Below are 14,152 nucleotides of genomic sequence, written 5' to 3' on the forward strand. Positions count from 1 at the left end.
GCTAGTCTAGATAAGACCAAAGATTGTGTGTATGAACGATAACACCAGTGGCAAGGAATATGATTATGCAAGATCGCAGACCAATCAAAGGCAGCCATGAAGAGACAGACTTAGATGACAATCAACAGATGAAACATCACAGTGTGTGTGTGACAGATGGGCTATCTCTTTTCCTTAGTATGCTTGAGTTTCTGGGGGAGTCAGCCCCAAAGAGGGAAACATTTGTCACCCAAGTTAAATGTAGGGCCCATCAACTAAGACAGAGTTACATTAATGCTTTTAAATTTCAGCAGAGCCCCCTCCCACCCCCATTCACCCTTTGGGTGAACATCTTCATTAGGTTTTTAAAAAACAATTATTCCTTTTTTTTCTTGGTGTCAAGAGGGCTGGCCTAATGGCTGTTAGAGAGAGAGATCTAGAGAGGCTCTCTCTCTAGGCACAGAATTACTAAAATGTTCCTTCAGTCGCTGAATAATGAAAGATTTATCTGGTATTCTTGTACATAGTGATTTGGTATCAGACATTTGCATAACTTTGAACACTCCTCTCGGGAATACAGTCATTCTTTCATGTCACAGATGAAGCTTCTGAGTGTAACTCATTTTTCCTCTTGCCTTAGGAATTAAAGCAGGACATATCTAGCTTTCGCTATGAAGTTCTTGACCTCTTGGGAAACAGGAAACCCCAGAGGAGAAGTTACTCTACCAGCAGCACAGAGGTCTCCCAAAAGGATGAAACCAACGAGGATGGTGCTGGAGAAAAATCTAAAGCCAAGAGTGTTTCTTTCAATATAGACAACAAGAAAAAAGATTTCAATGTGTCAGCTCTGATTAAAACTATGTCTGGGATTGAAATTGTGGAAGAGAAACCAAAAAGCAATGGAATAAATAAGCGCTCTTTCGTCCGAAATGGGAATAGGGTTCAGAGGCTTTCGAGCTCCAAGAAAGAGTCTTTCAAAAGACTGGGTCTCCTCTTCTCGAAGATGAATGGACATGTGCCTGAGCCAAATTCAGAGCCTTTGTACACTATTTCAGACGGAGTTATTCAGCCACATTACACGTGGCAAGACATTAAATATTCTCAGATCGATAAAGAGAGAGAAGAGAACTGTTCCAAAAGTGAAATTAACCTCAATGAGGTGGACTACAGTGGGAACATGAGACTTACAGGACAGAGCAAGGAATGCCCTATGGTTTGTACCAGCTCTCTTCACTGTGCTTCCAATATTTGCTCCTCTAATTCCAAACTTATAGACTCCACCGAGGATGTGTTTGACTCCTGGGGAGAGACCTGTGACTTGCTTATAAACCAGTGGAAAGATGGGCAGGAAGATCATATTACAACTCGGCTATAAGTAAAGCTATTAAACACCTGCTATAGGACGTAGCTAAATATTTGTCATTGTTTGCTATCACCAATGGTTCAGAGTCAGGGGTCCCTTTCGGTCCCTAGCATCGGGTGTAGGAATCTAGTTATTTTAGCCTGTTCTATAGCCACCTTTACCACATTTTTTTATTTGCCTATTTACACTCACCAATGCTGAACTATTTACCAGTTTGGGCCAATGTTAAGGATGTTCAGTACTAAGCAGCAGAGGTGCAGAGTGCTGTTCCCTACCAATTGTTATGCTTAGCCTGTATGTGCGTACTGTAAACCCCAAATTTCATTTATTGATGCAGATCCAGTCTTCAGATCCCATAAACCTCAGATGTTTTGGTGGCAGAGTAAAGGACCTGTACAGTTTCTTTCCTAATCCAACTATCTGGTTGTTCACTGGATGTCAGAGACAGATGTTGCCTCCTGATTCAATGGGTGCACGGATTGACGGGGAGAGAGGAGGGGGATCATAGTGGGCCCAGGCCTTTGAGGGTTTCTGCTCTTCCTGCACGAATGGGAGGAGATCAGGTGTCAAAGAGGGCTGGGGAAGGAGTCATTTCTCTCCCTACAGGAATGGGGGAAGTCAAAGAGGGCCCAGGCCTAGGGAAGTGACTTCCTCTCCATGGGGACTGGAGGACCTCTGCTCTGTATGCAGCCTGGGGGCTGGTCCAGCCTCTCCTTGAGCTCCAGGCCTGCTGCTGGTGGGAGCCGTTTCCCTGACCCAGTCACCTTGGACCTCATCCAAAGTGAGATCTGGATTTGGCCAGGGTGGGTGAGTTACTCACTGCACTACCAATGGCAGGCACAAAATCCAAGTGGGTCTGTGAACCTGTGTACCAGATCACACCACCCAGACTCAAATTTCTCCCAGTCGCCCCCCTATTACCAAGGAGGGGCAGCCGGGCCAAACCTGAGATGAGGGCCCTGAAGAAGTGGCCCTAGTGCACACCAGTTCATCTGGGCCTCATTTCTGTGGGTGCAGTGAAATCCATGGACCTCTGCTCAAGCCACCCCTGCTGTATGTTGCACATTCTCCTCATTTCACTGCTCCACGGTACCAGCTAGTGAAAAGTAGCTTAACTGGAGACTAAGAACCAGACTGGAAGAATTGTCACAAGGGGTTTCCAGTTATAACTGGCCTTTTTCTTTTTTAAGCAATACAGCCTCTGATTATTTCCCTTGTGTGCGTTTTTAAGGTTGTACATTACAATCTCAATGTAAACTCCTACTGAAATGAGAGAAGCGTATCAGCCAGTTACCATCACTTGTTGTTACGTGGTCTGCTCATATTGATCTCGTTTTTCATTTATCAGATACATTTAGCAATCCGTTACCCCTCTCATTAGAAGTAGAGTTACTTACTCCTTTTACACGGAAAGAAAAATCGAGGGCCTGGCATAGTTCTAGGGCTCTGCATAAAGATGGGACTGAACTAAAATCCAGGATCCAAACTTCCCTGCCTGTGTTTGAAATACAACCCACCGGCTGAATTTTACAACTGGCTCCTAGATCTTTGTACTGGGTTGCACCAAAGCGCCACATCTGAGCCGCCCTGAATCTTTGGTGTTTGAAATTCAGATCTGAATTTTGTGGCTTGGGCCCATCTTTAGCGCTGCCTTGACTTTTTGTTATCTACAGATTTTTCAGTCCTGGATGGTACAATGTTTTAGGTAGAAAACTGCTCTCCTGCTGTGCTATCAAGCTCTAAGAGAGACCATCTTCCTTGTTTTCATTAATCGCATTCCTTAAAACCAGCCTAAGCAATACCAGCTTGAACTTTGCCCATGCAGTTTCTATTCTAGCTGCACCAAAGTGGAACACAGCAGTAGATATCCCTTATCATTTGTTTCCAGTAGTGCTACAGTGTGCTAGGCACTGTGTAAGCATAAAGGATGGTACTGTCCCCGGCCCAAACAGCTTCACAGTCTTAAGGAGACATACAGACGTAGGGGAGGGGATGTAATACAACATACAAGTGATTCTGATAATGCAGTGCTTGATAACAGAACTTTCTTGGTTGTTGCTGCTGAGATATGTAGACTAGCACCAATCACCCCTCTCTCTTGCCATTATTAGTCAGTTGCTCTCTTGTAGGAATCACAGTGGAAGTAGACCATCAGGAGGATATTAAGTGATTTGCTTAAATCAGGGCCTGAATGTGCAGAGGAAAGTGGCTGAAGAAGGATGCTCAGGAGAGCACGTGGGGCAGCATGTATTCTCCTCAAGAGAAACACAGACAGCTGTAAGGGGCACCCATGATTCGATACATAGATTCCCTTAAAAGAAAGCTACCCTGGTTAGCTCAGGGCAGTGATCTTCAGGGTTCTGATCCTATGAGGTGTGAAGCTAGCTCAGGTCCTGCTGAAGGGAATGGAATTGAGACTTCCAGGATCAGGTCCGAACTGCACATGGCTGTGGATTGTGTTTTGGAGGAGAGTTTACCGTAACTCTCCTCCAAAACACAATTGTAATTGTGAACCTCTGAGTCTACAGTTGGCAACACACCTTTTTTCTGAAAAGTGGCTGGAGCTCCAGGGACTCCCAGTTACAGTAGCTCCTTTCCTGGTTTAAAACGCCCAAGTATGACACATTTTGCCTGATTATTAAATATCAGTTTCTCTGCCAGTAGGAAAGCTGTTTCAGCAGATGGGTCCTTTGGCCACCCGTATGTTACAAATGAGGTCGTCGCTCAGTACAGATGAGCCCAAACCAAAAAATCTGGGATCCTAGACAGGAAATTGCATCTGTAAATCAAATTCACAGCTAGCCTCTATTGCTATTATGGGTCAAAACAAAACCTTGGGTCTCAGCACGTAAGCCTTGTGGAACGTTTCAGGGCAGCTCAGTCTGGACTTTGCGGCTCTAAGCCAGCTCCGGTTTTCCGCAAGATGAGCCACTGGTGTAGAGTTCCTGATTGCAGATTGCATTGACTATGCTACTTGAGCCCCATGCAACATTCAGCCCTAAATATTTAAGCCTGTCCCGCAGTTAAGGCATAGTGAAAAGCACTTTTCACCATCAGCTCAACAGCTTTCAGACTCTCATGCTTACAAGGTGGTTTAAATTGTCTTTGATGCTACATTTTCTCTTCTTGTGAGGGAGAACAAAGCACTAACAATACTGCACACCAAAAATATGCAAATTCCCAAGACAAGAAGGAGGTTGCTGCTCATTCATAAACAAATCCAGCCTCCCTTCATACTCATACCCCAAAGTCAGCTATGCAGAAGGAAGGTATTCAGGGTGGATTGGAGGGAATAATGAAAGGAGCATCCCCACCCAAGAGCAAGCACTTTCTGAAGACTTACAAACCAATCTGACCGAGCAATTGTTTAGGAATGCAAGCATTTGAAAGAGCAGTTAGCTGGAGGCAGAGATAGTGTCTGAAATCCCTTCATGCTTCACCTACCAACTTTTTAATTTATGAATCTCTGAACGGGGCTGGCCAGCTGTAGTGCTGTTCCTTGCCTAGCAAGTAAGAATAAAAATCACTCCTTGGATGGCAATGCAGATTCTATCAGCTGAGCTCAAGGAGACTGGGCTACAATCAGGGTTGATGGCTCTGAGTGTGGAAGGGGTTTTACTTCCATCAGGACAGTAAGCACATTGCTAGTGGCCGTGATTACAGCTTGTCCTTCAACTGCAGCATTTTTGTATCAGCCGGTTCACACATCAAACAATGCAACATAGTTACCACGTTGTAGCAGTGCATAAATAGAATGCAACAGTGACTTCTGGATTCATAAACCCTATCTGTGCAAATAGCATTAAATGTTTTGCCTTGCTGTGCCCGCAAAGGACACAGATAGGAACAAGAAAATGCTGCACACAAAGAACCATTGTAAAGTTAAGTTGAGGGTGAGAGGTATGTTGTGCCACCATGGCCCCTTGGCTGAGTCTTCTGGGGATTTGTTTGGTGGCTCAGATTTTTTTCACTCTCTAAATAAGAACAAATTACATCAAGCCTTTCAACTGAACACAACTATTTCATTACAAAGAAGAACTCGCTATAAAGAGTAAAGCACCTGATTGGGCATTTATAAAACTTTCACCCTGCTCCTACTTGCCAGGAAAAGGGCCAACTTTTCTTCAGCTATGGCAGTAGGACCCCTCTGGACTTAGTTGTACTAAAGCCAATTAAAAAACACCAACTATTTTTTATGGTAAGTTTCCTGAGGAAAAAAAAAATCTTTTTTTAAATAAAAACCAAAAGTGAAAACTGGAAAAAAAAGTTATTTTCTTATTTAAAAATTGTTTTTGGTAAAAAAAAAATTGAATCAAAGAATCCAAAAACTTTGACCAAAATGAAGATTTTTCCATTTAAAAATTTTGTTTTGGTTGAAAAGAAATTTTGTAGTTGAAATATTCATTGAAACATTTTTTGTTCTCTAGGTTGCCCCTGGGTGTGACTGAGAGTAAAATGTAGTGTGATGCTGAGAATTTCCTTGGAAAGTAGTAGTAGGGGGTAGATCTTTTTGCACACATCAGTTCTGCACTCACAGCTCTGGTTGGCCTTTATTCTTTGTGTTTCAACACTAACCCTCAACATGTGCAAAGAAACTCAAAGTTAAGAATATTTACTTGATTTCCCCACTTTTGCAGATCTTTAGATTTCTTTTCATGTGAGATTGGTCCTAAATTACACATCATCTCCCACCTCTTCAAAATGACTCTCGCGAAAAAGGAACCACTGATGATGATGACACCACACAATTACATTTAAGATGTAGTATAAGTGAGGTGTTTATACTGATGTCAGAGATTAATGAACACATTTCAGAAACAGAAAATTAAGTAAACATCTTTGCAGACAAAAGTAGATATACAAATACTTGAATATTTACATAAGTGATCTCTTCAGAGGAAGCATATCTAGTGGTCAGAGCACAGGACCAAGAGTCAAGAATCCTGGGTTCTATTCCCAGCTCTGCTACTGATTCACTGGGTGACCTTGGGCAAGTCACTTAGCCTCTTTCTGCCTCAGTTTCCCCATCTGTAAAATAGGGATAATATTCTTACCTACCTCACAGGGAAGAGGGGCTGTGAGTCTTAATTATTTAATGTTTGTAAGCACTTTTGAGATCCTCAGATTAAAGGCGCTATATATAGTAAGCAGACAATATTAGTAAAATATTTTCATTTATTTTCTTACAACTAATTCAGGTAAGGCTTTATCTGTCAACTGTGACGTGACAGTTTTCCACAAACAAAAAATATTGTGCTGGTCAGACAGGGGGATTTAGGAAAATGTCTGCAGTTGACAGGTACCAAGAGCCGGGTGACCTAGCCGCCTAAACTCTGAACATCCTTGCTTTCATGGGATTATGTTACTTTATTGTATTTTTTTTGTGTTCCACATTCTTTTTCTAATGGTATGATATGTAATATATTTTTAGCAGAAATAGAAAGAAATGTAAATATTAAGAGTTGTAATATTTAAATAAGTGATATATAATTAGTGTATAAATAAAACCTTACATTTTAAAGAGATTAAAATTGGTTAATGCACTAGAGATGTTACAAGAGGGCTTCATGTATCTAGCATTACTGCATGTACACATGGCAAGCAATTTGAATAGGAATAGGATAACTTTTACCATATATAGTTAACCCCATAGAGTGAGTGGTCTTATGCATCACCCATTGCTGGCATTGGGAGCTATGTCTGAAATCACTATTATTGACATGGAGTTAACATAATCAGTAGGGATACGTACGGTAGCACACAAAAAAGGGAATGCTCATATAGTATGGGAATTGTGTAACCACTGTACAGTTACATAAAGTACACTTTACAATTGTATTATGAAATGTAGCACAGCACGGTGTACAAGGAAAAAGTTGTGTAACTCCTAGAGAAGTTGTGAGCGAAGCCCCATCCTGATCCTTGTGACATCAATTGCAAACCAATTTATTTCAGTGGGAAGAGATTCAGGTCCTACCCTGCTAGAAATGTTTTCTGTTGTTGTCTATATAACATACATTACACTGAACTCATGTTTTTTCTTCCTTCACCGCTCCCAAATGTGGCCAAAGATTTGCATGGGCATAGCTTACATCTTTTTATTTGCTTCCATCTTTGGTCCAAATTCTGCAGTCCTTACTCAGGAAGAGTTCTAATCTACTTCAAAAGGATTTTAATCTGAGTGCAGATTGTTATGTTCCTGTACTAGATATGGACTAGCTACAGAGCTTGGTTATACACACCTGACCTGATCATCATAAGATCTTTTAATGCTCTCCCAGGTATGGCTGTGTAGCTTTAAATAAGGTGTTTACACACAGTACCATCTAGTGGCTCAACAGTATATTACAATTTAGTATTCCATTACACTCCCCCTTTAAGTTCGACATGCCTACCATTCACAGTGTTTGCAATATCACGTTGTCGTTCAAGTTCAATACATATCAGTGTTAAGTGTCTCTTAATTGTACTGGTTTTCTAATCATATGACCCGAATACGAAACAATTTGGTCATCTGGTTGTCCATTAGCTGCAACAACTGACTGCGGTCATTCGAGAATCCCCGAGTCATTCTGTTCTATGTAGAGTTTGTTTTGTTGATTGCTTTTTCTGAGAAACAAATTGTAGATGTTGATGATTTCTATTGAACTCTTCACTGTCTGTCTTGATTACATTCAATCAGAGTGCTGAATTCTTTTTCTTTATGACAGCTGGAGTTGTCCATCCCTTTTCTCCATCCAAAGTGTCACAAGGTTTTAGACCCAGTAGTTCTTCAAGAGACATCTGTGGTAAAAAATGTTCATATGTTCTTTTAGCCTTTTTATCTGATTTGACTACCTTCTTCATGCCTGGCCACTTTGGAGACAGATTCTTTTCCAAAGTGGGAACAGTAGTTCAGAGTTGTTTTCCCATCAGCAGTTGTGCTGGACTACATCCAGTAGCTGCTATTGGTGTAGATCTGTAACTCAGAAGAACAAGAAACGGATCTTCCTGTTGCAGTATTTTCTTGGCTGCCTATATAGCTCTCTAGCCTCTCTACTCGCTTGTGGGTATTGTGCACGGCTAGTAATATGATCAAAATCATATTTAATTTGGAATGACAAATTCTGCTGCAGTTAATTGTGGTCTGTTGTCTGTCACTATCACTAGTTGTTCTGGAATACTGAAGTGAGCAAAGGTGCACTTCAGTATCTTGATAACACTGTGACATGTCTTTCAAGTACATTATTTTTCCAGCAATATAGAAACAACCCATGACAACCAGGTAACAATGTTCTTTGAATTCACACAAAATCTGCTGCTAGTCTCTTCTAAGGTATCTCGGGTACAGCTATTTCTACACCATATGGTTCAGAATTGTCTCTAAAGTTGATTTGTTCTGGAATTCCTTTCAAAACTCCATCCCTTTCTCATTTGGTTTCTGGAACTCCATCCCTTTCTCATTTGGTCCATCCTGGCTGCACTGCAGCTGAAAAGATTGTTGGTCTGTGATCCTTGGATCACATACACTCTGCATGCAAGGCTTTAGTCTCTATAAATTGTTTCTGTGATGAACTGGAACCTGCAGTTCAGACTCTCCCCAGGGCTAGTCAGAGCTGTGTCAGGTAAGTGCAACTCTGGGAGGGGTTGAAGGTGATTGTAAGTGCTTCTGAGATGAATGTGACATCAGCTCCTGAGGCAATTTTAAAATTTCACTCTCCAGGCAGGCTCTCCATCGTCATATATGACAGATCCCAGAAACAATAGATCTTGATTGTCTCTAATATGAGCACACTCTGATGCTTTGGTGCAGCAAACTGCTGCAAAATGTCCATATTTCATGCATTTATTACACCATGTGCCTCTGCCTGGACATGCATCATCTCTTGAGATATTACTTGTTCCATATCTTGTGCATGTAGGCTGGATTTTGTCCCTTTTAGCTTGGGTGTTCTCTCTCTTTGCCTCAGGGGTTTTATGATAACTGTTAACACTCCAGTATCAGAGGGGTAGCCATGTTAGTCTGGATCTGTAAAAGCAGCAAAAAGTCCTGTGGCACCTTATAGACTAACAGACGTATTGGAGCATGAGCTTTCGTGGGTGAATATAAGGTGCCATAGGACCCTTTGCTGCTGTTAACACTCCAATGTCTGTTTACAGTTTTAAGATAGTTTCAGGTTTCTCAAGTTGCTCCTGCCTTTTGTTCCGTTGTTTGACTAATTCTGACTGCTTTGCTATCTGCATAGCTTTGGCGAGGATTCAATCTCTCTTTAATTGTACCTGTTGGGAAGGATTTTTTATGTTAACCCAATAATGAACTCGTCTCTGATATTTTCATATTTTACGTTCCCCGAATCACATTTTTCAGCCAATGTATGCAATGCTCTTATAAAATAGTCAATCTTTCCCCCTGGTTCTTGAATTCTCTGTTGAAAACACACTTTCATAAACCACAGTTCTCTGGGGTATAAAGTACACATCAAACACAGCACCAGAACCCTTTCATAGTTATCTCTGTGACTGTCTTCAGTAAAGTCAAAGGATTTAAAGCTATACTCTGCCGGCTGCCCGATAGCATAAATTAAAGAAGATACCGGTATATCTCCAGTTTCTTTGTGGAGCTTGGTAGCAATGCAAAATCTTGCAAAACATTGTTTCCAGTCTAACAAACCTTCTCTGTGGCTCATGAGATCCTGCAACTTTTGTTGCTTTGTTCCTTCTCTTTCTGTTCATAGTTTACTTTTGCCACCATGTCATGTTTCTGTACCAGATATGGACAGACTACAGAGCTTGGTTATATATACCAGATGTGTTCATTAAAGATCCTTTGATACTCTGCCAGGTATGGCTAAGGTTGGCTTTAAATAAGATATTTTACACAGTGCCAGCTAGTGGCTGAACAGTACAATACAGTTTAGCATTCCATTACATTGAATGAGCAGAGGGACTCTAAGGGAATGTCTAGACTACCCACCAGATCAACGGGCAGCGATCGATTTATCGCGTCTCATCTAGACGCGATATATCGATCCCCGAACGCACTCCTTGTCGACTCCAGAACTCCAGGAGAGTAAGCGGCAGTAGTGGAGTTGACGGGGGAGCCACGGCTGTTGATCCCAAGCTGTGAGGACAGGAGGAAAGTCGAAATAAGATATTTCGACTTTAGCTATGGTATTCCTGTAGCTGAAGTTGCATATCTTACATCCACCTCCCACCCCCAGTATAGACCAGGCCTAAGATTTGGCCCATTTCACACTGGGATTGTGCTGAGAATTTTTAAGGGGAAGTGAACCGTGCATTATACTAATAGGCAAATGGCAAAAGACTTAGAATTTGCATTTAGTTTGGATAAGTGCCCAGCAGTTTGGATAAGCATCGACTTCTTCCTGGGGCTTCAAACCAAAATGGAAAATTGTGAAGAACGAGCTATTTTCGTGAGCTTATTAGTACTTCCTACTTCAGGATGGATTGCAAGGCTTTTTGCTTTTCACGCTTTTTTAGCATTTCCCTTTTCTGCTCCAAGACTAGAATCTAGAAGAAAAAAAATGGTATAAATATTTTGTTAGCTGGAAAAGGTTGGTGAATGTTGGTGAATTTGGTTCAGTGCCAAAATGGTGCTAATCGCTAGCTCATTAGAATTTACGCTTGTGGTAATGCTGAGACATTATCCAGTCTCCATGGCTGATTTCCACATAATTACATTAGTATTTCTACCAGTCCACTGGCATGTTACACTTAAATACTAGTTTTAGATGGGTTTGGTTAGGCACATGGGAAAACAAGTCTGAACCATTTTTAAAACCCTGGAATTACTAAAAGAAATGGTTTAACAAAAAAAGTCTTCTGCCAATTTTGAAATAGACAAGGTATAATTTATCCCTTCCTCTCCTCACAAGAGTGGGTTTCAATGGACATCAAGTCTCACCAATATATTGCAGCCTTATGTCATAGAGGGAGGTAGCACAAGTGTAGCTGGCATGTCGAAGCAGAGACACCCGTAGGGAAGCACCTGTGACTTTCAAATGCATAATGGAGAAATTAATTAGAATCAGTGAGTCTACAGCGAATAATAAACAAACTCAGTGATGGAACTTCTAAAATAAAGTGTTACCAAAATAGTCTGTAGTTTACTAAACATGTTAAATGAAACCCAATTACTACAAATCATTTTCCAGAACTAAAACAAGTTTGTTTGTTTTTTGTGGCTTGTGCTAACCATTCAAAACAAGCATTTTTACTCCTTTTATATTATATTATCTGGCTATATTATTCCCTTTCCTGTACAAATTAGCTTACAACTCTTTCCCCTGTTTTATACACTAACATTTATACAAGGTTAAATCAATTTGTGTTTTAATTCATAATGTGTTTTGCCATAGAAGTGATTAAAGTTCCAAGTCAAATCATGATGCAGAAAGAAAGATAATGTCTTTTATCTAAAGAAGTGTTTGAAATGTGGTGGAAGTGCTAGATCCTTATTTTCAGAATCATAGTTTTTCTGTTGAATGAAGGACTATCAATCTTCCTTTGATTTTTAAAGGTGTGCAAAGCAAAAGAGAGGAAAAAACTAACTCACTTGTTAGAAACCACCTTGAAAGTGACCTCCAGAAAAATTTCTAGAGAATAGTTTAGCAGCTATGAAAAACAGCACTTCTAACGGTTTTCAGAGACCACTTCTGAACACTTCTTCCTCCATCACTGTTTGTTTTTTTTACTTTCACACTGGTGGGATGGACACAGTGACAAGATGTGGTTGCTCTCTCATACATACACACACACAGAATGTATCAGAGGGGTAGCTGTGTTAGTCTGGATCTGTAAAAGCAGCAGAGAATCCTGTGGCACCTTATAGAGTAACAGACGTCTGTTAGTCTATAAGGTGCCAGGTGAATACCCACTTCGTCAGACGCAGTGGGTATTCACAAAATGATGATCAGAGAACCACCCTTAAGCACAATTAGCTAACAAAACACTGTGATATCTTTAGCCAACAAAGTTCAGAGGCGATGCCTTTCTGACTATTAACAGTCAATTTCTTTGGTTTTGAGGTTTGGCTTTTTTTTTAAGTGTAGCTACTTGGGGGTATTGTGCAGTTTCATTTAAAAGCTAAGCTGTATTTATTTATATAATATAGTCTGGAAACTATAGACTGATCCGTTGAAGGGGAAAATGATGGTAAAGGAAGTTTAAGTATTCTATTTTCCGACATGGCAGACCCAAGGGGAATGGGCTTATTTTGCCAAACAACATCTTTTTGCAATGTCTATCATTCAGTTGCATCTTCTCAGAGTTTAATCATAGAAACAGTTTAGAATCTAAACACATTTATTTTAATGGCATTTTACTCCAGAGGATTAAAAACAATAGGTGGGAGAATTTTGGTTTTTTAAATTTTTGGTCAAAATCTTATTGCCGTTAAGTGGAAGTTTTGACAGTGTAAAAACTAAGCGAGGGCTCAGGATTTGGCCATTAAAAAATAGCCTCCGGCGGGGTGGGGGGGACCCACAGTTAGCTTTACCTACTTATCTATTTTCTGTCAGCAGTGCAAATTCTGTATCATTCCCAAACCTGTAAAAATGAAGAGAAATTATGTACATAACAAATGAAATTATTTTGTGTGTATTTTTAGCTTAATTGTAAACTGAAAAAAAATAAAAAGCATTTACTTTTTTCCAAAAATGTATGTCTAATGAAATTCAAGGTGTTTCTACCTTTTCAGATGTAACATTTCCAGCTGCCTATTGATAATAAATATTTATGAACAGCATTGGATCTGTATATCTGTACCATGTTCAGCAGAATCTTTTCAAAGGCTCTACACCCACCACATCGCATTCAACTCTAGTATATCATTGTTGGGAGAACTCCAGGGCTGTGGTACTGTGAAGACTTATGCAGGTACTTAGGTTTACGAACTGAGCATCTAGGGCAATGAGCGTCTGGTAGCCATGACAGCTATTTTGTAACATCATATGCAATGAGGGGTGCAGATACTGGTATGTTAGGGTGAAGTCCTGGCATCAACAAAGTCAGTGACAAAACTCCCATTGACTTTAATACAGCCAGAATTTCACCCCTTAAATCCAAACACCCTAATGATCAGGCTCAGATAGATACCAAAAACAGTCAGACAGGAATCCAAGCTAAAAAAAAAAAAAAAAAGTTTGGATCCCAATTTCAAAACCACCCAAAGTCTGGATCCAAGGTAATCATCTCCTTCCATTATGAAGGAAGTAGCCATTTGGAAAATATAGATTTGGATTTCTAATTTGAACATCCTTCAATGTTGGTATCAAAGGTTTTGCTTGGAGCACATTTCTATAATATATAATGAGAAAAGACATTATATTCAGGGAGATACTGAGGAGGACAGAAAAATTGAAATGAAGGCTTGGCACAGAGTAAAACAGATAACTGATCTGAAAATGCTGCTTACTGTAAACACCTTTGGTTTAGTGCTCCTGTGTAGTGGGGAGAGGGGGCGACCACCACAGTGCTGCAGCCTGATCTTTAGTAACAGTGAAGTCTAATTTTACAGGCACACAATTACACAGGAGATTTTTTTCCTGCAGTATTTATGATAATTGTCTTTAATAATGGATGAATTTTAAAATTGAAAGACTTCTGAAAAGACACTTGCCTTGAACAGCGTGGAATGTTATGGATGTTAGTGTGCAAAGATTGAACCAGGACTTGAGCTATCATCAGTGATTGCTGAACACCTGTTAAAAGCTGCTGCCTAAGAAGCACTAAGGTCCCACATAAAGTCACCTGTGCAGGGTACAGGCATGGGGCAAGGTACCTTGGGGTAACATCAGTGGAGTTACTCTG

The 14,152-nt window shown here is 40.5% G+C and overlaps 1 protein-coding gene across 2 annotated transcripts in view; it reads left to right on the top strand.

The window, feature by feature from the left end:
- TRPC5 (transient receptor potential cation channel subfamily C member 5) overlaps positions 1-1,819 on the top strand; it is a 133,509-nt gene extending 131,690 nt beyond the window's left edge. For both annotated transcript variants that reach the window (XM_032766983.2, XM_032766982.2), the window contains exon 11: positions 620-1,819. In XM_032766983.2, the coding sequence (XP_032622874.1) occupies positions 620-1,354 (735 nt within the window). In that variant the 3' untranslated portion in view covers positions 1,355-1,819. The remainder of the gene's footprint in view (positions 1-619) is intronic.
- Positions 1,820-14,152: the final 12,333 nt, after the last annotated feature.

This window comes from Chelonoidis abingdonii, chromosome 8, assembly GCF_003597395.2.
Source record: "Chelonoidis abingdonii isolate Lonesome George chromosome 8, CheloAbing_2.0, whole genome shotgun sequence".
NCBI classification, from domain to species: Eukaryota; Metazoa; Chordata; order Testudines; family Testudinidae; genus Chelonoidis; species Chelonoidis abingdonii.